At 39.2% G+C, this 25,449-nt stretch overlaps 7 protein-coding genes across 7 annotated transcripts; 4 read left to right on the top strand and 3 right to left on the bottom strand.

Moving 5' to 3' along the window:
* The first annotated feature begins 316 nt into the window (after positions 1–316).
* Positions 317–4,305, top strand: LOC145899555 (uncharacterized). The gene has a single exon (XM_082988402.1). It carries the CDS (start codon positions 428–430, stop codon positions 3,890–3,892), a length of 3,465 nt encoding a protein of 1,154 aa, XP_082844528.1. The 5' UTR covers positions 317–427; the 3' UTR covers positions 3,893–4,305.
* A 41-nt stretch (positions 4,306–4,346) lies between these two features.
* On the top strand, positions 4,347–5,407 carry LOC145907852 (deaminated glutathione amidase-like). The gene has a single exon (XM_082994941.1). It carries the CDS (start codon positions 4,394–4,396, stop codon positions 5,234–5,236), a length of 843 nt encoding a protein of 280 aa, XP_082851067.1. The 5' UTR covers positions 4,347–4,393; the 3' UTR covers positions 5,237–5,407.
* Positions 5,408–5,418: 11 nt separating this feature from the next.
* Positions 5,419–6,714, bottom strand: LOC145907862 (uncharacterized). The gene is made up of 4 exons (XM_082994955.1): positions 6,568–6,714; positions 6,179–6,301; positions 5,781–5,888; positions 5,419–5,559 (listed from the first exon to the last, which is right to left on the bottom strand). The coding sequence occupies exons 1-4, from the start codon at positions 6,623–6,625 to the stop codon at positions 5,453–5,455; spliced, it is 396 nt and encodes a 131-aa protein (XP_082851081.1). The 5' UTR covers positions 6,626–6,714; the 3' UTR covers positions 5,419–5,452.
* Positions 6,715–10,940: 4,226 nt separating this feature from the next.
* On the bottom strand, positions 10,941–14,006 carry LOC145911546 (uncharacterized). Its single transcript, XM_082998935.1, has 5 exons — positions 13,875–14,006; positions 13,615–13,796; positions 12,514–12,675; positions 12,343–12,453; positions 10,941–11,474 (listed from the first exon to the last, which is right to left on the bottom strand). Exons 1-5 carry the CDS (start codon positions 13,954–13,956, stop codon positions 11,265–11,267), a joined length of 747 nt encoding a protein of 248 aa, XP_082855061.1. The 5' UTR covers positions 13,957–14,006; the 3' UTR covers positions 10,941–11,264.
* Positions 14,007–17,709: 3,703 nt separating this feature from the next.
* Positions 17,710–19,508, bottom strand: LOC145910839 (uncharacterized). Its single transcript, XM_082998051.1, has 5 exons — positions 19,375–19,508; positions 19,115–19,296; positions 18,714–18,875; positions 18,543–18,653; positions 17,710–18,132 (listed from the first exon to the last, which is right to left on the bottom strand). Exons 1-5 carry the CDS (start codon positions 19,454–19,456, stop codon positions 17,923–17,925), a joined length of 747 nt encoding a protein of 248 aa, XP_082854177.1. The 5' UTR covers positions 19,457–19,508; the 3' UTR covers positions 17,710–17,922.
* Positions 19,509–20,589: 1,081 nt separating this feature from the next.
* On the top strand, positions 20,590–22,389 carry LOC145889163 (cathepsin B-like). Its single transcript, XM_082980053.1, has 7 exons — positions 20,590–20,715; positions 20,809–20,915; positions 21,150–21,240; positions 21,302–21,441; positions 21,505–21,635; positions 21,695–21,910; positions 22,091–22,389. The coding sequence occupies exons 1-7, from the start codon at positions 20,590–20,592 to the stop codon at positions 22,387–22,389; spliced, it is 1,110 nt and encodes a 369-aa protein (XP_082836179.1).
* Positions 22,390–22,856: 467 nt separating this feature from the next.
* On the top strand, positions 22,857–24,477 carry LOC145889156 (cathepsin B-like). Its single transcript, XM_082980041.1, has 7 exons — positions 22,857–22,976; positions 23,088–23,191; positions 23,262–23,352; positions 23,413–23,552; positions 23,720–23,850; positions 23,906–24,121; positions 24,224–24,477. The coding sequence occupies exons 1-7, from the start codon at positions 22,857–22,859 to the stop codon at positions 24,475–24,477; spliced, it is 1,056 nt and encodes a 351-aa protein (XP_082836167.1).
* Positions 24,478–25,449: the final 972 nt, after the last annotated feature.

The following is a 25,449-nucleotide window of genomic DNA, read 5'->3' as shown; positions in this document are numbered from 1 at the left end:
TGCGTGAAATAATTTCGGTTTTAACCAAATTCCATTTCGCCGAAATGACGGTGGTTGCTGTGATGTCAACCAAACAAACGTAGCAAAAAAAAAACAGTTGCTTTAAATTAAAAGTGGGGTCTAATCTTGAAAACACTGACGGCATGACTGTTAACCTACTGACGGGCAATGTTAGTTGGATACAAAAAAAAGGTTTACAAATGAATTTTTCATTCAACCTTGCAAAAAGTTAGTTCGCACTAGGTGAAGCATGATTCGGTTAAGCTTTTTTTTACTGTGCCTTAATGAAATTATCTTGTATCTTCTGATTAGAAACACCGGATTTAGCATGTGACGTGGTTTTCACGGTGATAATCAAAACAGAATTTGTTTTGTGTGGTGCAATAAGGCACCTGGTAATAAGGCATAGCAGGTGACTGTTTGTTTTATGCTACACCTTTCTAAAACTACCACAAGAATGGACAGGCCATTTTGGAGGTTAGATCCAGAAAAAAAGCAGGCTGTGTCACGTCGAAGCTATGGAAGTTTCTTTGAATCATCGTCTAGAATCGGAGCTAACTCAGAGCACATTGAAAAGAAAAAGAAGGTGGTAAATGATTTAATGGCACTTCGAAGAATGAAATACATCCAGCAGAACCGCCTGCGCTCTCCAAGTTCATTAAGTTTTGACCTGCCAATGGTAGATGCTCCCCAGGACTTTGTACCTGTTGATAAAAAGGCTGTAGAGCCATTACTTCATGGTACCCAACTCAAAAATGAGTTAACCCAAGCATTTGGGGATGATGGTATTAACAAAGCAGCCAGTCATTTTGTTACATTAACTACAGAAAAGCAGCGACCTGAAAGCCGTGAAAAAGTACAAATCCAGAGAAAGCGTTTTTTGGATGCACTGACTAAAAAAGACCGGGCGAACTTGCAGGAAAGCCGAAAGAAGCGAGTTGAAAAACAACAAGTGCTTGCAGAAAAACAAGCTGATTTGGATAACCAAGCAACAGCAGCTGGTTTGGATGGGTTACATTGGAGAGATCGGGAATCACCTCCTGATACATTATCAGAAGACCTTGGATACTTTGTTAAAGAAACTGAAAAGAAGATTCGATCCATGGAACGTAATGTAAGGGTGCTAAAAGTCCGATATGCTCCACCACCTAGACAAAGAAGGGTATATGCATCTGCTTCATTTGAGTTGTTTAAATCTGCTCATAGAGTTTCAGTTAGTGTTGCTGATATGATTATAGAGCATGTCCTTGATGAGGTTTACAGAAAGACTAGCAAAGATAGTGCCAGTGATTCCAAACTAATTGAAGAACTGCTAAAATCAGACTGCCAGCGGTGGGATGACTACCAAGTTGAAGCACTGAAGCAAAAAGTTATACTAGATGTCCTGGATGACCTTATCAATGAAAGCTGCAATGACCTCATTATCGACTTGTGTGAAGAGTGTGTATATCTCGCGATAATGTCACAAGTGTTTGCAGAAGATGTTATACTTGAAACTACTCACTCAGTAGCTACCAAGGACAAAAAGCCATTGGATAAAATTGTTGAACAAACATGGTCTGGTGTTAAAGTCACTCGCACAAGAACCAGGTTTGGAATATGGGCGCACAGTCAACCAACTATTCGGGAAGATGCAAAAATTGAAAGACCATCACCAGCTGTCAAACAGGTGGCAACGCCTCCTCCTGTAATTATCGAAAGTGGGGCAGATGCAGATGTTGTGTCATCGGAATTGGCTGTAACAAAGAAAAATACGTCTTTTGGTAATTCCAAAGTTATGGCCAAATATGCTTTGAACGAATTTGAAATTTGGGAGAAAATGCATCCAGAATTACCCGAGTTTTCATTTAATTCAAAACAAACAATTGGAGTGTCAATTGCTACTCCATCATTTGATCATACACTTTTGGCTCTTGGAACACTAAGAGGAGACATTTTGGTTCATGACATGACCTGGTCGCCAGCTAGACCAATCCGTAGTGTTGCTTTTGAGGGCAAGACACATGATGCAATCATTAAAATCCAGTGGAGTCTGGACATGTCTAGACTTGTAACACTTTCTCAAACTGGGTGTGTTGTTGTGTGGTCACTTTCCTATGCACCCTATGTGTCTATAAGTGACCTAAATTCACTCGAAATAGAAGATGAAGATGTTAACTGTCAACAGTTGACAGCCATATGTGTCATGGAAGCTTTGAGAAGGGATTTTGTATTTCAAGATGGGCCTCTAGCAACTTCTTCAGGTGAAATAAGATTGCCAACTCATGTGCTGTTCTTTCCAACACTTTCGTTTTCTGCCACTCAGGATTTTATAGTGGTTGCTCTAAAAGGTGGTGACATACTAAAATGTAATCTTTCAAATGTCATAGAAAAGAGATGCACTGAGCAGATCATGCCTGATACCTTACAACCATCTGAGGAACCAACATTTGTATATGGAAGCAACTTCATTCCCAATAAAAAGCTCAATCAAATTGGTCAGAATATAGAAGTTGAACTGTTCCGTTATCACCGCAATCAGGTGGTGGAAATGTGTTTTGTCAAAAACCAAAAAGAGTTAGTTTCCCTTGATGTATTATATAACATTTGCGTATGGCGGGATGATGAAGAAAACTTTAACAATTTTGGATGGTTTACTCCATACAAGAAAATAAAGCTATCTTTTGTGGAGGAAATCTTGGTCCCACAAGGATCAGATGTTGTGCGATTTGAGGACGAGGTTGCCTTGAAGAAGAAAATTAAGGGTCGAAAGGTAAAGAGCAAACAGGTGGTTGAAAATGAAAGGCGAGCAATACTTCGTGAAATTCAAAATAGCTTGTTGTTGCAACAAAGACCTTGGCACACTGATGAATTTCCTGATGAGTTGGAAAGTGACGAAAAGGCCAAGAAGATACAAAAGTTTATAACAAGAACCTATTCGCAACCTGGGTATGACCAGACAGATGTTTCTGCTGGAGGAGCAACTTTTTATCTTCTCACCTACAAAAGAGAAACAGATCTTTTAGTCAAGTTTGTTGAACGTGTTTATGAGCCTTCAACCATGCAAGCAGTACAACTTTTGCAAACTTTCATAGCACCTGCGGGGGACAGAATGTACTTCCAATTACTGTATGATGAGCACCTCCCAAAAGTTCGCAAGCACATTACCATAATTGACTTTGACTTCCAAGAGTTTGAACTGGGAAGCATTGGCCCAATAGTCATCAATGTGACTGCTGAGCAGTTTGATGAGTGTAGGGCTGGTGTTGCCACGAAATTTTCCGTTTCTAGAGTGAATCAGACAATGGGCACTGAGTACATTGTCTGCAATGCTGTGGGAAATTTACAAGTATACTCTTTGCTCAGTGGAAGACAAGTTGTTCATTCTCCAGCAAACAAAGAAAAGATGCTAAAGATTAAGCATGGTCTTGCTATTCCTCCGAGAATCAACAAAATTAAACCCGGTTCCCACATCATGTTCCTTAATCCAGACGGATTGACTAACTTTTTTGTGATCTTACCACTGTTAGGAACAAAAACTGGGGTGTCTTCAAGACTTCTATGTTTAACTGATGAAAGCATAGAAGATGAACGAGAGATGCTACAAGCTTCTTACAAGGAACTTCTTGATGTCAAACAGGATAATAAAGTGTCAGGCACTGGTGACAGTTTTGAAATAAACTGGTATAAATCAGAACAAACATGCTTGGACAATATTTGGACGTCGCGAGAAATGCCAATCGAATTATATCTGCGAATGACATTAACCAACTTACTGGATGTGGTGGTTGCCAGGGCTACCACAGAGCGAATTCCCCAGGATGTGAGAAAAAATATATGGAAGAGTGACTGGGAGCGAATGCAGGAGTTCTTTAAAGACACTGACAATTTACCTGGTGGTAATTCTGTTTAACTAGAAATTTACAGAATATATTTTACTCCATACAAAGTTAAACAATTTGCCTCTTTAGTTCCAAAGCCATTAAACTGTGTTCATTTTTAACACACTTGCCATCAATTTATTTTGTGGATAAATGGTGCTTCATATTTGATTTGTTAATTTGTGTGTTACTGTGACCCTTGTGAAAGTTTCATATTTGAGGTGTTTATTTCTTGTGTACCAGACCTTTTCTATGCAGCAAATATATTTTTGTATAAACTCAATCCTTTTTACCTTGAAGAAGTTTTGCACTGAGCCATAATTTTTTGTAATGTTTAATTAGTTTTTAGTTGCTGCAGATATTGAAACATGTATCTTGATTTTTCATGCCAACACTTTTTAAAATAAGCCATGCATTTGTTTTGTGGAAATGCCTTATTGAAAAATACAGTTATAACCTTTTCTTTTGTTCAGAGTTGGTGGCTAGGTAGTCTTTCAAATTGGCATTACTTGATAGCAGGGTGATTTGTCAACATGAGCAAGTCGTTGATTTCAGTATGTCAGATGGACGTGGGTGAGGACAAACTGGAAAATTTTGACCAGGGCAAACAACTGGTGTTGGAAAGCAAACGACAAGGTGCCGTTATGGCGTTTTTGCCGGAAGCTTGTGACTACATTGCCAGCGATGGAACAAACGTCGCGGCCTTAGCAGAAACGGTTGGCTCCGAAAAATCGGTAAACTCGTGGTACTGCGAGTTGGCGCGCAAGGAGGGAATTTGGATATCCCTGGGCGGAATCCACCGGCGATGTGCCGACGACGACCAATCAAAATGTCGCGTTTCACACGTGATAATCGATGACAGCGGTGAAGTGCGGTCAGTGTACGACAAATGCCACCTGTTCAGCGTGGACATTCCCGACAGGGTTACGTTAAAAGAGACCGACCGCACCGTACCGGGCAGTGCAATGGTCGACGTCACGGCGACGCCGATGGGTCGGGTAGCGTCATTGATTTGCTATGACGTCCGTTTTCCGCAAATGTCCTGTGAGTTGCGACGACGGGGCGCCGAAGTTTTGACCTACCCCTCAGCATTTACCGTTCCCACGGGCAACGCACACTGGCACGCACTGCTACGTGCCAGGGCCATCGAAACGCAGTGTTACGTAGTAGCGGCGGCTGTGACCGGCAGTCGTGGCGGCCGCATGTGTTACGGCCACAGTTTGATTGTTGACCCGTGGGGAACTGTATTGGCTGATGCAGGGGTCAGGGTAGGTGTGGCAACGGCCACTATCGACCTTGAATATTTACAGAATATACGCAAAAACATGCCCGTAGATTCGCACACAAGGTGGAACTTATACAGCAATAATTCATAAATTACTGTGGCGGGTTTGAAATCTTTCGTATGAAATGTACATAATATGCAATTTTTTTAAAATGTTTTTGATTTGTACCTTTTTCACTACAGAATCCGCACAATGCAATTGTACTCCGTAATATATTTTCAATTCTCACTGGTATGTTTGAAAAAAAAACCATGCAGAAAAAACTCGCAACGTAATCAGTTTCTCGACATGTTACAACGAACATTTTTACTGGAAAACATTGCACCAGACGAGATATTGAGAAACAACAGAGGCGAATAAAACAAGAAAAATGGGGCGGGATATGGAGGCTGCAGCAGACCCTCCACATAAATCTGCAAAACAAATTGGGCCTATAAGTACCCTGTAATATATTTTAATGTTTTGTTGAAGAAAACGCACGTGGTCGCAGTGTATGTACAAGTAGATAGATCGACGCGTGTGTTATATTTACAAAGCACTAGGCCTATTTACTATTGTTTTTGTTTTGTAAATTTCACCAACATAGGTCCACACTAAATATAGTGTAAGTGAGAGCTTTCAATAAATATATCACCTGTCTCGCATTCGCTGTAGCAGGTTTTCATTCCATTAGATTCCTCGCAGCCAGTTTTACTTTGAACAGAAGCGCAATGTCGGGTTAACATCACGGTCGTGTTGTGTCCTTTAAAATCAGATTCAAATCGAACTTCACAGTTTGTTAGTTATTATGACTATAACCACACACGTCTAGTTTACATTACATTCATTTATACATAAATGAATAACGCATCTGCAGTCTGTGCTAGGTCACTTTAGGCCTTTATGTAACCTTTTATATCGTGCCATCAGAATGTGAGAATGTTTTTATGACCTGTTCTATTGGACACTTCTTGCGACAACCAAGACAAATATGAAAAATCGCGAGTGACATGAGACTTGACGGAGAAAGACAACCAACAACCGTAAACTTACCTTTAATCACTAAATGTGTAAAGCACAATTGATTTTCTTCGCAAGTCATCGTATTCGTTTTTGGTCCAGGCGTCAGGCACTCTGGACTGAGATCATAACACGCGTAGCATTTCAGCGACCGAACTGTAATACGGGTAATGGTTACGGTTTATATTTTCAACAACAAACAAGTCCTACCAATAACAAAGCAATCATAACCCAAACTCTTGCACAATTGTATACAAATAATCATGTTGATATAGTGTTATCAGCTAATTACATACGAAATATTTGGCTCTCATGTATCCCCTCACAAGCTCTGATATGACGGGCGCATTGACAAAAATATTGCGAAACACTAGCATCAAAACGACCTTCTGCGCAGCCATAAACAATCATATCATTCATACCTGGAATCAAGGTGCCAATCAAAAGTATGAACATCAGATTAACAGAAGTCGATTTCATCGTGCCTGCAATAAATTCTTATCTTCGCACTGCCTTCACCTGCTTGCCAATATGACCAGTCGACGTGTGGTTGCCTGTCGAAGTTGTGACCCTCGCGACCGCCCGACAATTCCAGGAAGCAATTGCGGTGTTATAAGCATGAAAGTCCGCCTGTGTTTTTCAGAACTACTTTTGTAATGATCTTGTTTGGAGAAAAGGAGAAAGGCAGCAAAACCTCAATGTAAAATTTTAGACAAAAACTGGGAAACAATATAGGCCTTATTGTCGTAATTGTGGGCTTTTATTTTATACAACAACAGTTAAAACTCATATTATCAAGGACCACAAAAACAACAAACTGCATTTTAAGGTACAGAACAGCCTTATCGATGCCAATAATTGGCTCGACGGATTTCAAAGTGGCTAAATTTTGTTCCAACTTGCTAAACAGGGAATTTAACTGGGGCAAAAGGCGCCTTGAATTACAAATCTACAGACACGAATCACTGCCTTACTGAATAAGGTTGAACTGAAATCTTCGATTAGTAATTAGTGACATATTGGGAGATTATTAGAAGCTCATTTGAAGGCCAATTGTTTTGTATTAGGCGCGAACCACACGAGTGACATTTTGTACCAAATCTTTTGTGTTTTATGACCTCTTTGGATGGATCCTCACAGACACAATGTATAGAAGAGCAAAACACCTTTGTTACGTACTCAATGACAAACAGAAGTGGAGACGTTTTTATTTGGTTTTTGCTTTGGCTTTGAAAAGAAATTCCTAAGTCATTGGTACAACTTGTTTCATTGTCTAAAGTAATAATGGTTGCATGCATGCCGGTTCCGGATACTCGTGTACCCAACGCTCTCAAGAGAAACCCGCCGACAGTCTGGTGGTGACCTGTCGCCACATTTCAAAATATCAATCATTGAGTAACCAATCAAAGTTTTCCCAGCTTTCTGGCGTGCGGCTTGTCCCGTACTTTGACCTAATCGGCAAATGGGGGGGAACCTTTTGCGGTTTTCAACACTTCAACAAATGATTTCTGCAACCTTTTCAACCAGATTATGTTTACAGCAATAATATATATATTTGTGTGTAGATGTTTAATATACAAATACGGCTTTAACCTACACATGGTATTACACATCACAAAACTTGCTTATGCCAATTGCCGTAATCATGCAGGTGCTGCATCAGCAATTCAGGCAACACTCAAATTAAATTTGGTCTGAATTCCTGGCTGTTTCTTGTGACACACCTGCACGCATGGGAGGATTACCAGCAGTATTTCCAAAATCATTCATAAGCACCTTCCGGCAATGTGTTGAATTTTGTTTGTCATTTGGGGTCAGTGTTCAAATTTTTTGGTTGCAAATGGAATCTTTTGTAGTTTCACAGGTGATGTGGGGCATATATACCATCTGTACACGTGATTAGATAAGACCAAAGAACACGAAAACTCAGTTTTCAGTTCAGAAATAAAGTCAGCCTTCATTTTGAACTCCATAGCATTCAACGACGCTCATTGGCATATCTCGAAGTGGCTCTTTTTTGCCATGCAGAAAGCGACGAGTCTTTTATTGCTTGGCGAGGCAAAACACAGGTTCTGGCGTCGGGCGCACGAAGAGTACCGATATCAAAGCTACAAGCGACGCCACTGTATAAGGTTGAGCGACGGTGTGGACCACAGCCAAGGTTTTTTACAAGCAGTAGGCAATTGAGCGTAGGAATTTTGTCGGATTTCTGCCTTACATTGCTGGACTTTGGCGCCAACCCCGCTGTCACCCTTGGGCCAATGACGTTGTGCTTACGTAAACGTACACATCGCTTGGTCAACAAATGGGAGCTCATATAGCTTCTACCATTTATTTTTCCTGAATAAATATCTGGGTGTGCATGCTAAGCTCATTTTTGAAAGCAGGTAATAGTTTTTGGTTTTGGTGTAATTTATTAATTGGACCAATACAAATAAACTCCATAAAAAAAGGAAACCACGTCACTAAGCCCACACCAACGTTTATTTGTCATAGCATCGTTTATTTGTCATAGTACCGGCGCTGTTACTATAAGACCCCCATTAGAAATCCGTCCGCTGTGTACGTTATACGGTATACACAGTCCTGATGTTTGTATCCAGATCCCAATTGCAGTAAAGGTGGTAAAAATGAGTGTCACACTTGAAAATAGAAGTTTTTGGCTGTTGTTTCCAGTGTTGCAAAGATCTAGAAAAGACATCGGCCACAAATACGCCGTTCAGTAACACCACAGAACTGGAAGTGCGATATTTTTAACAAAAGTTTTCAACGTCAATACACAGCACCATTAAAACAAAAGTCAATTGATTTCAAGTTTGAAATGAGGCATTAACTATGTGAAAACTTAAAGATATAGCACGGACCTTCGTTGCAAATTGTAGTGCAGTATCGTCGATGAGGCTTTCCCGTGCATCCCACGAATGTTGTGTTTTTCTGGCCGCAGCTTCGTTCAATTGTATAAGTCTCATAATGCCCTGTCCCAAGCAGAAATCGTGAACGTTGTTGCAAAACAACCTAATTCGTGATACTTCCAACATGCCTAACTATAGCCTTAATTTGTAACGCTAAATGTTACCAGTGCTCTCCGTTGTCCGTTTCACAACGCACGCTTTTCCCACTTCACATATTTCTGTGTTGGTTCCAAATCCTGGAGTCTCGCAAATCGGATAGGGATATTCCGACACTGCTTTGCATTTAAAACAACGCAAAGCGAAAACTACAAAGTCAAAACAGGCTTAGTTTAAGTTATTAAAAAAAATTAAGGCAATCTACTTTCAATAATACCCGCATGCATTTATTCTTGAAAGAATAAATACGCTTTACTTGGATAAAAAATTTTTAAAGAGCTGTTACAAACTATTATGTGGGAGAGATAAATATCTTTAACTTTCAAAAAATGTCCTATTATGATTTTTAAGAATATTCAAAGACGATTTACCTCTTTGGTTAACCGCAAGCAACACAAGCAAAAGTAAACAGTGCCGAAACATATCAGCAAAACGTCCTGTGCTTATTTGTACAAAGACTGCAAAAAAGGACACTTTTTCGGTTTTCAATTGCATGAAGTAATTTATTTTCACACAACCTTTAGACGTACGTATATATTGTGTTTCTGTTACTGTCAGACATACTGTAATGTCAAAGAATATGACTTTTTAGAAATAATTCGGCGTTTGCAGTAAACAAACCAGAAAGTCATCTGTAATCGACACACTTTCTGTTTTGAATTCGAGGTCAATAAGACTGGGGAGATTCTTTTTCCATTTGCCCTTGGAAGTAATCGCAATTATTCACAACTTGTGACAAAACAATCAGTCACGACTTCAGGTAAAACGTACAAGTTCTGTGTGTTTTTTTACGTTTTATTTGGGTATACAACTGTACTTATATCACTGGTTCGATATTTTGCCTCGACGTCTTTACGCAAAGAATCCACAAAGAATTTTCAGAATTGGCCTAAATTCTAAAAGAATTGTGTAGACTTAACAGTATACGATGGCGGCAAGGCATCTATCTTGCAACGAAGAGCTTCATATTAAATTAATATTCATCACTGCATGAACATTGAGTCTTTCAACTGGCTTTTGTTAAAATCCGCAATTGAGCTAAATCAGTTCCCAAATGGCCAGACCTTTTATTCTTACTGCTGTTATATCCTTCTTTACCTCGTAAAATCCATCATTGCCCTTTAGAACTAAAAACGCGCGAGCCTGTCAACTTTCCATTTTGTTCATTACTGAAACTAGACTGTCCGTTTTGTCATTACGACCAAACCAAACTGGTCGATAGCTTTCAATGCCCAATGTATTACCAGTCTCCAGGCAGTTCAAAGTAAAATTGCCTTGGGGTTTAAGCTTTGTCGGTGATAATACGTTTGCATAAAAGTCGTTTTATCATTTAATGCCTTAATCCACAACCGAAGCAGAACAATCTGGCTAAACTCCTGCTTCATTACGGATCGTATATGCATGACATTGCATAGCCGTTGTTCATCATTGGAAACGAAGGAAATCCATTTCATCAAAGTAAATCAATGAATTGCAGACAAGCTTGCCTAATGCATTGGTAACCCGATGGGCCTATCGCCGCTAAATAATGTTAATTGCAGTGATTTAATGGGCAATGTTAAACTGTAAGTTGTAGATCACACTGCAATTTCCCACAAGAGAGTAAAAACATAATTTATTTAAATAATTTCATGTGTAGAAGCTGTCAAAATGGCTAACTTTAGATTAAAGTGACAAAAATGCAAAGAAATGACTAAAACGTATAAATCTCCAACAATACACCGAGCTGTTGACGAAGTCACATGTATAACCAAAGGTCATACACGTATGATCTACCTATAAAAGAGGCAGTTTAATATCAGTAAGTCTGATTTATTGATCGCGGATTATTTTATAATTAAACAAGGCAAATTAAAGATCTATAAATCATGATCAAACGTTTTACAATGCACTGCTTGTACATAGATTGGAAGCAGAAGTGTAAGGAATTTTCCTCATATAGCAGGATAAAGCATCATGGGTATAACAAACTATGTTTGTGTGTCATGCCATAGCAACTGCCATATATACATACGAATAAATACGAATAAATGAATTGAACATAATACTATCTACAGAAAAAGATACACTCCCGTGACAATGCCCACTGCAAGTACAATAAGCGTAATGGAAAATCGAATTTCCTTTTCCGCTTTTTTCAACAGTTTCGTGTCCTTCATGAGACGGTCGACGATTTTACTTTTACTCGTTGCTTTATTTTCGGTTGGAAACTCCTCGTCGGGAACGGGTTTTCCAAGGAAGTCACATAATGGTTTCCAACCCTTCAAAAATATGCTTTCTTATTTAAAAAAAAGTTTTAAATGGTTTTTGTGTTTGTTCTCAGACATAAGGTGCAACATTAAAAAAAAGAAGTTCAAAACCATGAGGTTTACAGACATTGCAGCCTAGCTGGATCAGCCATTTTTTCCCGACAAGTAGGAGCGAGATCTGAAAAATCAAGCTTCCCTTTGACTTTTGAACTCGTGACTCTGGGGTGACTAGGCCCAACGCTTTCTAGAAAGAGCTACAGGAGCTCGGCGGTTTCACGAGGTATATTGTGGCCAAGGTACACTGGTGCGCATACGCACTACCTTCAAATATACGTAGGGGATCTCTACCACTATAATTAGACAATCATGTTTTAAGGGCATGATTGGCAGGATCGCCCCACTGTGCAGGTCCTTAATTGGCGATCACAGCTATCGTAGTTCAAAACCAGTGACAAAACCTTAGTTTGACATGCGTTTTTATCAATGTGGGGGTTTTAACAATATTGTCAAAACGTTCATTAAATCCACAAAATATCAGGCTTCTAAGTGAGAATTTCAGAATAAAGACGATCGCGGGTGCTGGCAAAGAAAAAAACTGCAACTGACAAATAATGATTTATTCAACTACAACATTTTGACTACAACCCCAGACGGGAGTGAAAAAACTGAATACTACCGGTTTACACATAGACATTTTTACAAACAGAGAGTTGAAAGTTATTTGTATTTTCCCTTTAGCTTGTCATGTGTTATGTAACGCGTAACACTTAAGAGTGAAGGACTTTTACCAGTTTTTGAAAATCAACGACAACTTCTTTTGCAACATCGTGCGATAAAAATATTTTAACGTGTTTGCAAACCTAGACATCTAGAAACCAACCTCTTTAACATTCATTTCAAGCAACTGTTCTTTCGGAACAGATGCTCTCACGTAGGCATTGTGACGTCGATACCAGGTCTTCCACAAAAATGGATGCGGTTTCCACGAGCCCTGTAAACAATTAACGTGACAGTTATGTGAAAGATGGAAACAATTATTGCCAAAACTTACAAAAGTTATTTTCGCAAATGTATCTGAGAAACTTATGAACCGCCGCAATGATTTGGAGAATGGCCTCATCAGACCCACGTGACGATGATTTTTCCCAGCTTCATCAATCATATTCACGAAGCTATTAAACCAGTCGTCTTCGTCTCGAATCATGAGAACAACCTAATGGTAAAACAAATCACTTTATTGTAGTAAAGTACAAGGTCACCATGGGCCGGGACCAAAAAATATGCACACTGTTTGAAGCAGGGCAAAAAAATTTGATTTAGTATTACGGATTTTGACGATTTCGATCAAGATGATGAGTTTTTGTACATGAACACGATTTCATTGTTTACGTGGGCGCCCAAATGTACGTCCATCACAGCAGTGTGCCGTATAACTATAACCGGCATTTGATGCAATTAAGCACGTTTACATGACAAAAACACGCTCACTAATTGGAAACAATGACGTTTCTTCGAAATAACCACATACGTATTTTTTGAGAGACTGTTCTTGGAAATAATCACAATATATATAGCAACGTTATATATAACAACCTTTTTGTACTTTTACAAAAACTCATGTTGCACAAAAAGGGACAAAGTCCGTGTTTGATTTGCTGTCATCAGAAACAATACTGTTTCCTTTGCGGGTAGCGCAGGAAAAGCCTTGTTTGTAAGCGTAAAGACATGTTGCCTTTATAATTTACATTCGATTATTTTCCACAAGGTGAAAAACTATATATTAACATTCGCGACGTTAAATTAGTAAGTTCAGTTTTGCCATATACCACGCACGCATTATGCTATTTCATGACAAGGGTATTTTCCTTTGCTACTATGGAAAGGCCGTATTGAGCAATTCCATCGATGTTTATCCCACAGTTAACCCAACAGAAAAGGCGATTTATGTTCGCAGTGTAATAAACGTGTCTTGCAATGTGGTTTTGCCCGCGGAATTACTGCGCACCTCAATATGTGTTGATTGTGCTCCTGGCGTTATTTGCGTTTTTGCGTTTGCCTCCAAAACCTGTGAACCCTTTCTACCAATACACTTGCACTGTTTGCGATCCAATGATACAACCGTTCAGAACTTTAGATACTTAAATATATTAACCTTAGCATTAGGCCAGCGCTCGAGAAACTTGTCAAAAAAGTAGGAGTGAGGCATGTCCACCACGGCTTCGACATGCTGTGCCTCGTAAGAATCAAATATTTTCTGCATATTCGGAACGCGGTTTTCGAAGAAATCCTCCCACTCATCAAAAGTGAAATCTACACATTCCTCAACGTCGAAAACTATGAGCAAAACAAGCAGTCTGAGTTGGAAGAAATTCATCAAGTTTGTATTTCAAACTGACATCAAATTCATTCTACCTTGATCGTAGCCCAGAATTCGAAGCGCCTTTGCAGTACTCTTTGTTCCAGTTTTTGGGGGCCCGGCGCATATCACTTTCATTGTGTTAAGTTCTAAAATCCACCTTATACGAATAGTTCCTTAAACAAAACCTGGTAGGGTCAACCTATGTCATAAGGTGTACCCAAATACGAAACGTTACCAACAGCAACGTACTTTGTATACGAGTTAAGGTAACGGTACACCTTGTTCATAGAAACAGGCATTACAGTGTGTGCTGTAGCGCATCAAACGTCATTTACTAATACTGAACTAAAAATTATGTACCTGGATCCAGTTAAATATTAATAGAATTACTTTAAACGTGAGTAACTGTAACATGGGTAACTATATTTTGCAAGCTACCAAGAGAAACTTCAAAGGCAGTCTTTAGAATTAGGTGCATTACACCAACTTTAACAAAAACCTGGTTTAAACATCACTGAACACAACTGCTCATTCAGAGTAGAAGTATTTGCGGCACCGCCAAATACCTGAGGTCTCAAGCAGCCTCGGAGAAACGCACATTGACCAAAATCGCACAGTGTTGAATATGCTACGGTTGACTGCATTTGTCGATTACTCGTACAGAAATTCTAGTTGTTTGATTCCAAAATTGGGGTGCAAAGCTAGTGATTATATTTTTTCAATGAAATTTAAAACTGAAGAGCTCTAATATTTGAATTGTAACTTTAGGTTTAAACAAAAATATCAGTCTTTCCAACAGCATGTTTATGGTCAGAACGAATTTCAGCCACTCGTCGACTTGTCCAGTGCAAAACATGGCAATTTTCGTTTTTGGTTGCTTGTCCTTACCATTCTGATGAGAATAAATTCCACTATTGCATGAAATCAATTTGACTTGATTCAAGGTAGTTTTGGTTCGTTTTTTTGCCATTATAAATTCAGTAATCGTAGGTCCGAATTAATTGAAAAAATGTAAGTTGCTTCAAAATTTTGTTATAATTCGGAAAAGCTAAAAGTGTGTAATTTTCTGAGAATAAATTTTATCACACAAATCAGTTAAAAAGCATCTGGGATATGTGTAACAACTAAAATTCATTTCAAAAAGACCATTAGGTTTCAGTGTTTTTAAAAACTTTAAAAGAAAGTTTTTTGATAGGAACACAGTCAGCTCTAATGGAAAAATTCCCAACCAAGGTTACTGTGCTTCAAACGATAACGCGACCGCATGTATTTGCAAAATAGTACATTCCAATTTACAGAAAACGATACACTCCCGTGACAAGACCCATTCCAAGTACAAGGAGCGCAATGGAAAACCGAAATTTAACTATACGTAGCACGAAAGGGGACAAATATCCCTGTTCTTCCCATAAAACAGTTTTCGTAAACGATATTATCCGTTTACGCCTGCGGCACATTTTATTTATTTTATCCTTTACTGTTTTTTTGTAGTATATGTACAGCTATGTTGCCATTTAAATTTCCATTTTCTCTTATAGTAAGGCCTAACGTTTAGATAATTAAATATAACCTTTGCGTTGGGCCAGCGCTAAAGAAACGAGGCTTCGACGTCATGAGCATCGTAAATGTCCAAGATTATCTGCATGTTCGGAACGCGGTTTTCGAATCATTTCATCAAATTTCGATAACTGCTTGACTATATGTAGCCTAATAAACAACGTTGTTCACCGGCAGCTAAGCTGACGCGATTGCATACCCCAGACACTGCCTTCACCGCGCGAACATCTGTTTTACGAAAATTACTTATTCACACATCATGGTAACTCTAGTTGTTTTTGTACGCGTGGAAACTAGTTGAATTTATATTTATAATTACTCATAGCAGTTTTAATTATGTGGAAGTGTGTGGATATGAATTGTGATCAAATAAACAGTATATGGTGTCAACGCCTGATAATGAAATCCCCATTTCCTTAAAAGCACACGAGTAAACAAACGTGATTAATTATACTCTGAGCACTGCTGCCTTTTAGTGTCTGGCGCCATTGAATAAAAACGCGACAAGTGTTTTGATGCCATTTGTTTTGCCATGTTAATGTACAGTCTTTCAAATTAAACATGGACTTTGTCCCTTATTGTGCAACATAAGTTTTTGCAAAAGTACATACAGCGTTGCCATATATAGTGTGCTTATTTCTAAAATTTGTGCCAATTTTCAAGAACAGTGTCTCAAAAAATACGTTGGTGGTTATTTCGAAGAAATTTCATTGTTTCCAATTGGCGTGCATGTTTTTGTCTTGCAAACGTGCGTAATTGCATCAATGCGGGTTATAGTTATACGGCCCACTGCTGTGGCAGACGTACATTTGTGCGCTCACGTAGACAATGAAATCGTGTCCATGTACAAAAACTCTTCATCTTGATCGAAATCGTCAACATCAATAAAAATCACAATTTTAAAGACCTGCGTCAATTAAAAATTAGCGTGGATATTTTTTGGTCCCGGCCCATGGTGACCTTGTATTTTACGTAGTTAAACGTGTGAAGTGATTTGTTTTACCATTAGGTTGTTCTCATGATTCGAGACGAAGACGACTGGTTTACTAGCTTCGTGAATATGATTGATGAAAATCATCGTCACGTGGGACTGATGAGACCACTCTCCAAATCATTGCGGCGGTTCATAAGTTTCTCAGATACACTTGCGAACATAACTTTTGTAAGTTTTGGCAATAATTGTTCACGTCTTTCACATAATTGTCACGTTAATTGTTTACAGGGGTCGTGGAAACCGCATCCGTTTTTGTGGAAGACCTGGATGGTATCGACGTCACAATGCCTACGTGAGAGCAACTGTTCCGAAAGAACATTTGCTTGAAATGAATGTTAAAGAGGTTGGTTTTTAGATGTCTTGGTTTGCAAACATGTAAAAAAAAATTTATCGCACGATGTTGCAAAAGAATTTGTAGTCGATTGTCAAAGAAACTGGTAAAAGCCCATAACTCTTAAGTGTGACGCGTTTCATAACACATGACAAGCTAAAGGAAAAACACTCTCTGTTTGTAAAAATGTCTACGTGTAAACCGGTAGTGTTTAGTTTTTTCACTCCGGCCTATGGTTGTAGGAAAAATGTTGGTGTTAATTAAATGAAGATTTGAAGATCCTTTTCTGTGCCAGTACCCGCGATCGTCTTTATTCTGAAACTGTTACTTAGAAACCTGATATTTTGTATATTTTATGGACGTTTTGGTATTATTGTTAAAACCCCCACATTGATAAAAACGCATGTCAAACTAATGTTTTGTCACTGGTTGTGAACTACGATAGCTGTGATCGCTAAGTAAGGACCTGCACAGTGGGGCGCTCCTGCCAATCATGCCTTTAAAGCATTACTGCTTTGTCTGATTACAGTGGTAGAGATCCCCTACGTATATTTGAAGGTTGCCTGGCAAGTTGTGCGTATGCGCACCAGTGTATCTTGTCCACAATATACCTCGTGAAACCGCCGAGCTCGCGTAGCTCTTTGCAGAGCGTTGAGCCTAGTCAGCCCGGGGTCGTGAGTTCAAACCTCACTGGGAGCTTGATTTTGAGATCTCGCTCCGACTTGTCGGGAAAAGTGGCTGATCCAGCTGAGGCTGCAATGCCTGTAAACTGCAAACCAGTCAACCATAACATATTAAATGAAGCATGCTGTTTGTGTTCAATCGGTGTTTCCTTACGAATGCCGACATGTCTCTTAAGTGGCGCTGAAGCATTTGTTGTTTCCTAAGGCTATCTTGCTTACCACAAACGCCTTCACTTTAAATGAACAAACGTGTTTGGTGAAGTTTGAACTAGTTTTTTGTTTGTTAACGTCACGCGTTAAGAGAGATACATCTCATTGTGGAGAATGCTTTTGAAGTTTCATATATCGGAACGCGGTTTTCCTCAACGTCGAAAATTATGAGCAAAACAAGAAAAATACCTTGAGCTTTTCGATATTTTAAAAACTTCTTATTTTTATCAGGAACAAAGTCAGCTCTTGGAGTATTTTCCAACAAAGGTTACAGTGCTTCAAACAATAACGTGGCCGCATGCATTTGCAAAATAGTACATTCCAATTTAAAGAAAAAGATACACTCCCGTGACAAGACCCACTACAAGTACAATAAGCGTAATGGAAAATCGCAATTCGCTATCCGCTTTCTTCAACAGTTTCGTGTCTTTCATGAGACGGTCGACGATTTTACTTTTACTCGTTGCTTTATTTTCGGTTGGAAATTCCTCGTCGGGAACGGGTTTTTGGAGAAAGTCACACAATGGCTTCCAACCCTGTACAAAATAATATTAATGATTATTTATATTTTTTTTAATACACGTTGTTGTATGCTTTTTTTTGTCTCAGTACGCCAATTTGCCGCTTTCTGATCACAGATGAACACTACCAATATAAAAAAATATCAATCAACGAAAAGTACAAAACAGAATTATACAAAAATGTTTAAAACATCTTCGATTACAAAAAAAGGCATAGAGCGATTCAATAAGTTTGAAATCGTGTTTGGTTTAAAGGTTTTCACAGAAAAACGTTTACGTGTGTACTGAAACTAAATAATTTCTAATTGCAAAATTTACTTGCAAAGTTTTGCACGGAAATTACCTGTTTTGTGTGCGGGCACTTTGTATGTTCAGTTGTTTACTCAAGGATTAGTTTTACAGTTACGAATATGTGGAAAACCAACCTCCTTAACATTCATTTCAAGCAACTGTTCTTTTGGAACAGTTGCTCTGACGTAGGCATTGTGACGTTGGTACCAGGTTTTCCACAAAAATGGATGCGGTTTCCACGACCCCTGTAAACAATTAACGCGACAGTTATGCAAAAGACGAAAACAAATTGCCATAAAACTTACGAAAGTTATGGTTGCAAATGTATCCATGAATTTCATGAATCGCCGCAATGACTTGGAAAATAGCCTCATCACGACGACGTAATGATGTGTTTTCCCAGCTTCGGCCATCATATTCACAAAGCTAGTAAACCAGTCGTCTTCGTTTCGAATCATGAGAACAACCTTTCAGGAAATATTATTTTACCTCTTGTTTATATTTCGTATTTTTACTTGACGCATTCACGTAGCACGAAAAAGGACAAAGATATGGTTCGAATATAGGATAGTTCCCCGTTCTTCCCATAAAACAGTTTTCGTAAACGACAATATTCTTTTTCGCCTTCTTGCATGTCTTTATTGTTGTTTTTGCAGTAATTGTACAGATATGCTGCCCATTTTAGTTTAAATACGTAAATATACACCTTTGCATCAGGCCAGCGCTCAAGAAACTTGTCAAAAAAGTTAGAGTGGGGCATGTCCACCACTGCTTCGACGTCATGCCCCTCGTAAACATCCAAGATTTTCTGCATATTCGGAACTCGATTTTCGAAGAAATCCTCCCACTCATCAAAAGCGAATTCTATACATTCTTCAACGTCGAAAACTATGAGCAAAACAAGCGGTCTGCATTAGGAAGAATTTCATTATGCCTGATGTCCAGCTGGTGTCGAATATATTTTACCTGGATCATAACCCAAAGTTCGAAGCGCCCTCGCGATGCTCTTTGTTCCAGTTTTCGGGGCCCCGGCGCAAATCACTTTCATTTTATCAAATTACGACAACTGCTTGACTACAAGTAGCTAATAAGCAAAAACTGGAAGGCATGCAATTTAGTAGTCGAATATGCAACGTTGTTCACCGGTAGCTAAGCTGACGCGATTGCACCGCCCAGACACTGCCATCATCGCGCGAACATCTGTTTTACGAAAATCACACACTGTGGTAACCTTAGTTGTTCTTGTACGCAGGGAAACTAGTTGAATTTATATTTATAACAACTCATAGCAGTTTCAATTATGTGGAAGTGTGTTGATATGAATTCATCACATTTGTGATCAAATAAACACTAGGTTGTGTCAACGTATGATAATGAAAATCCCCGTTTCATTAAGGGCCCTTGAGTAAACAAACGTGATTGATCATAGTTTGAACCCTGCTGCGTTTTTAGTGTCAGGCACCACTCGGTAAAACGTGTTTTCCTGCCATTCGTTTGCCGTGTGCATTCATTCAACGTTAACTACTGCTGCTGTTTTAAGACTAGTACAGTATTGTCGACTGCGGGAATTCTAGCCAGCATACCTGATCACTAAATTGTTATTCGGACTTCTTGTTAATTTTCCAAGCAAAAGAGAAGCACTAAACAGACAGCCAACATAATTAACTTGAGACCAAGCATACATGAAACTTCAAAAGCATTCTTCAACATGTGGTATATCTCAGTCTCATCTATCGCGTCACTTTAACAAATATCTGGTTCAAACATCACCAAACATGTTTGTTCATTCAAAGTAAAGCCATTCGATACATACGCCCGAGGCCTAAGATAAACAAGGCAGCCTCAGGAACCGCACATGCTACAGCACCAACTCACAGACATATCGGCATTCGTGAGGAAACACCGATTGAACACAAACAGCATGCTTCATTGAATATGTTATGGTTGACTGCATTCGTGGTGTGATGTCGATTGAATGTTTGTGCACAATTGTGATATGTGATTTAAATAGCATTTGACAATCCTTAACAACACGACAAAGTTATGTTTTGGTTAAACTACTTTTGCAACACCGAATGTCCTACAGTACTTCGGCAATTGCCGGAGGCTAGAGGTGGCGGCCACTTGCAGCTCATTGTTGTTTAGGTCATTCGTAAAACTTTCAAATTGTCGTGGCAGAAAATGTCGTCAACAAAAACTGCTTTGTTTTTGTGTTTGTTACTTTATGTTTTGCAAGATGTTCAACTTGCATCGGAAAGTTTTTATGAGATTGTGGACACAATCAATTTTGCAAATACGACTTGGAAGGTAGGTAATTTTTGTACGGAGATGTGTGATGGAGTAATGATACTTGTGCACATGCACGAAGTGGTAGGGGTAAAGTATTTTGTTTTCCTATAGGCAGGTCATAATTTTAATCCCGATGTTTACGTCCCGTCCGACTTAAAACATCTTTGCGGTGTGAAGAAAAGAAAGTTTGTCGCTGGGGAAATCGTCCTGCCAACAATGTAAGAAACTACGATGCATTGTTTCAAAGATATTAGTGCAACTGAATTCCTTGCTATGCCTTCATAAAACATTGGGCAGGTCTGGTACATGCAGACTGACCAACAGGCTCTGTTGTTGTTATGAAGAATCTATTTTATTTCAAACGTTGAATAATCTGCAACCTTCTGAGTCCTCTTGTTAATTGTGACCAATATTGCTGAGCAATATACCCAAACCTACACTTTAATACACAGATATCATAAGGTGAATATCAATATCCCCTTCTTGTTCCAATCCCGCGGACATTGGCCATTTTGCCCCACAATACCGCAAATCAAGGACCAGGTAAATGAAAACATCTCTTAACTCTCTCGAACAATCGCTGTTATGGCCAGTATCGCGACAGGGTACATGCGGGTCCGACTGGGCAGTGAGCGCCGTTCAGACCATGAGCGATCGTATTTGCATCTTCAGTCAAGGAAGAATCGTGACTGAGTTGTCGGAGCAAGATTTGCTAACCTGCTGTGGGTGGAGATGTGGCGGAGGGTGAGCTTATATATGTTTTTTGGGGAGAAAGGGAGAAGATTCAGTTTAGTTGTTTGTGTAAAGGTGTCGCGGAGGTTATCCATTGGCAGCTTGGAATTATTTTCAGTGGCAGGGAATTGTCAGCGGGTCCGGGTACGGCGACGAGCGATTTTGTCAACCATACACTTTTCCACCCTGTCACCATTTTCCGCAAGGTGAGAAATTGTAAATGTAAACAACAAGCACGATGACAAACCTGCCAACATTTTGACAGAAAATAAAACGATGTGCAGAGACACCATCAACACTCCACGCTGTATCCGTTCCTGTGGCGGAAACAAGTCAATTGATTACACCAAGGATAAGTATTTCGCAGTTAATTCCTACACTGTCAGCAGCAAAGTAGAACAGATTCAGATGGAAATATTTATCAACGGCCCTGTTCAAGCTACAATGTCAATGTATTCTGACTTCCTCACTTACAAAGTTGGTAAGGCATCGTTTTCACTAAACAGTTTTAGTTGAACTTGCAAGCCCTTGTCACATAACTTACTCACTATCTCGTATCGAAACACGCTGCTATAAATATTCGTTCGCTTTAGGACATATTTATATTCCAATCAAAAAAGTGACAACGATTTTGATGAGACTACACTGCGTGATTTACCAGGTGTATATCAACATGTGACCGGGCGATTTCTCGGCGAGCATTCGGTGCGTATTGTCGGCTGGGGTGAGGAACAAAACATCAGATACTGGACGGTCGGCAACACGTGGAACACAGAGTGGGGAGAAAAGGGATTTTTCAAGATTCTGAGAGAAGTGAACGAGTGCGGCATCGAATCTTCCATCGTTGCTGGAAGACCCAGAATCGATAACGCTGTCTTGAAACGTTTCACCGAAACTCGACGTGGTTATGCGTCGAAGTTAAATAAATACAACGACGCTCAACAGTTTTTAAACGAATAATGTCGATACTGCAAAAAACATGATTGTGTCAGTGTGTGTTGTAAGTTAACCAAAAACAGATTTATAAGTATGTTTAATATCCATATAAATACAATATAGTCGGATTTTGCTTGGCCAAGAAAATGATATGATTAAGTTTCTTAAAAATTATTTTCTTACAAATATAATTTTGTGCAGTATTGGTTAAAAAACTTTTAATGATAAATAAAACATAAAACGTGAAATAACCTGGTGTGAGAGGACATGTTTTGTTACATGTCAGTTTACAAATTAAAACGGTTGCACTTGCCTCGGGGCAGACTGAATTAGCTTTTCGGTTAGGTTTGCCGACAAATGAAAGCACGTGTCGTTTTGTATACAAATCAATACCACAGTGTCCAGCACTACCTTTGTTGTAGTTGATGTGGTAGGGCAAGAAGTCATCACATTGGATTATTTATGTGGCGACATTTCAGTTTTCCGGGATAATGTTCGCAGCGCAACTTGTAATTGCCGTTGTGTTTTTGCTGCCAAAACAGGTCACTTTTGCACACCAAACATTTCAAGACATTGTAAATTACGTCAACAGTCTCAATACAACGTGGAGGGTAAGTATCATAAATAGCACTGTCAGTCAACATAAGTTTTCACATTCCTTGCTGTTTAATTTTTATAACAAACACATTCATAGTAAGGTAAAAATAATAATATTTCTATAGGCTGGCCACAACTTCGATCCGGACGCGTTTACCCCTCACGACTTAAAGTTTCTTTGTGGAGCCAAGCTGCATAAACCAAAAACGACCATTCACAAACGAAAACAGTAAGTAGAAACATGACAAGAAACGAAATTACTTTTACTTTTGTACTATGGTTAGACTTGCAAATTCCAGGTTTGCCACAAACTTTGGATCGATACCCCTCTTGTTTGATGGCAGAGAGCATTGGGTAAATTGCCCATCGATTGGACAAGTATTCGATCAGGTTTATATTCAATTTCATGAGACGTTTGCAAACACATTGCCTTCTGTCGTTTTTTTGCAGGGTGCTTGCTCATCCAGCTGGGCGGTGAGTGCAGTACAAGCTATGACCGATCGACTTTGTGTTTACAGTGAAGGTCGCATAATTACACAACTTTCAGCACAGGACCTTTTATCATGTTGTGGGCCATTGTGTGGTTTTGGGTAAGTTCTTTCATGAAACAACAGCAACGATTTTCATTACATATACACACGCACACTTGAATTGAGAAACCAAGTATAAGTAAAGATAAAAAAATATAAAATAGCGATCGATTTTTTAGCACTATGGGCTAGTCACTTTACTCTAAAAAAATTTATTTTTGTGCCAGCTGTCAGGCGGGATACCCACTAGAAGCGTGGAAATACTGGAAGTACGATGGGATTACCACGGGCTTTGTACATGCGGACAAAGAGTATTGTCAACCATATTCCTTTCCTCCGTGCGAACATGGAATCAAAGGTGGGTCAATTCACTTCAGAGTATGCTGAAAATCCTAACACTATAATTGTTTTAGGAAAGCTGCAAAAGTGCAACGAAACCAAAACCACTCCGAAATGCTTCACCACGTGCAAGGGCAATAAAAGCCTTGACTACAGAAAGAGCAAATTCTTTGCAGAGGACGCGTACGAGGTCAGCAGCAAGGTGGCCGACATACAGATGGAAATTTACAAAAACGGACCCGTGCAGGCAACGATGAGCGTATACGCAGACTTTTTCACATACAAAGGAGGTATAGTCGAATACAACGATTGAAAACGAGTATCAAGCAGTAACCCTTTACTGAATTTTCTTAATCAATTTAGCTCTAAACTAAAAAGTGGTGATTTTGTAGGGGTCTACAAACACGTGACTGGTGACTTTATTGGGGGGCATGCGGTTCGCATCATTGGGTGGGGCCAAATGGACGGCTTTCGTTACTGGACGGTGGCAAACACGTGGAACAGAGAGTGGGGAGACGAAGGTTTCTTTCTCATCAAGCGAGGAAACAACGCTTGTGGAATAGAAGAATCGATTATCGCAGGAAAACCTCGCGTTGACGACTTTTATGTTATGGACAATAGTAAAGAGACTAAGGAGGTCTTCTGACACAGTCATGGAGTCATATACATGTCCGAAGAGAAAACTAAGCAACCACAAACTCTGACATATATTTTCACATAATGAAAGTTACATATAACGACTTGATGTGTATTGGAAAAAGAGCTTATAAAATTGTTACACTATTTTCCCCCTGCTTAATAAAAGTTGGAACCATTTAATTTCGATTTTTCTTCTAGAGGAAACTTGACAGCAAGACACACGGAGCAAGATTGCCGCAGGAAAAATAGCTAACATGCCTCAGGGCCGTGTTTGTCGGGATTTGAACTTGGCAAATGCGGCGAGGATTGGTGTTAGCTATTGCAGATAATTGGTAAAACAATAGTTTTATTCAAGTGGCAACAAACAAAGAAATATAAAGGATAAGGGCTTGTTAGAAGTAAATGTGCACATTACTTTTTGCTGGCGTTGATTGACAAATGCATAGTTTTACTTTGTCGAAAATGGTTTTCTGAAACCAATAAATGTAATGACTGGAAAGCTCACAAAACGTTAATCGTCACAGTTTATTTCTTACTTCACTATCAGTATCTCATGAGCTCAAAGATACTGTGAAAATAGGAGTTTATGGTTTGTCGTAAAAAATAATCAAAATGCACGGTTATCCGGTCAGAGCGTAAAAATATTGGGTTGGGGCGAGAGCAATGGCCTACCCTACTGGTTAGCCGTTAACACATGGGGGCCAAAATGGGGTTCCAAAGGACTGTTCAAAATACGACGTGGAGTAAACATGTGTGGCATTGAAGAAATGGTTGTAGCTGGAAGAGCTAGATCACATTAACCACTAAATACATTGCTTTATTCCGTACAAGACATTTTAAATTTAATTTTTATGTTTAATATTAAGTATTTAACATATAGTGAACTAAGTGCTAAATTTTGCATATTTCGAAATGTTGGATCAGAAAGTATCTTTATGTTGTTGAAACTGACACTGCCGACAGTGGAAGGACCAGTGGT

Source organism: Ascidia mentula, chromosome 1 (genome assembly GCF_947561715.1).
Source record: "Ascidia mentula chromosome 1, kaAscMent1.1, whole genome shotgun sequence".
Classification (NCBI taxonomy): Eukaryota; Metazoa; Chordata; class Ascidiacea; order Phlebobranchia; family Ascidiidae; genus Ascidia; species Ascidia mentula.
This window is presented reverse-complemented; position numbering and strand designations above follow the sequence as displayed.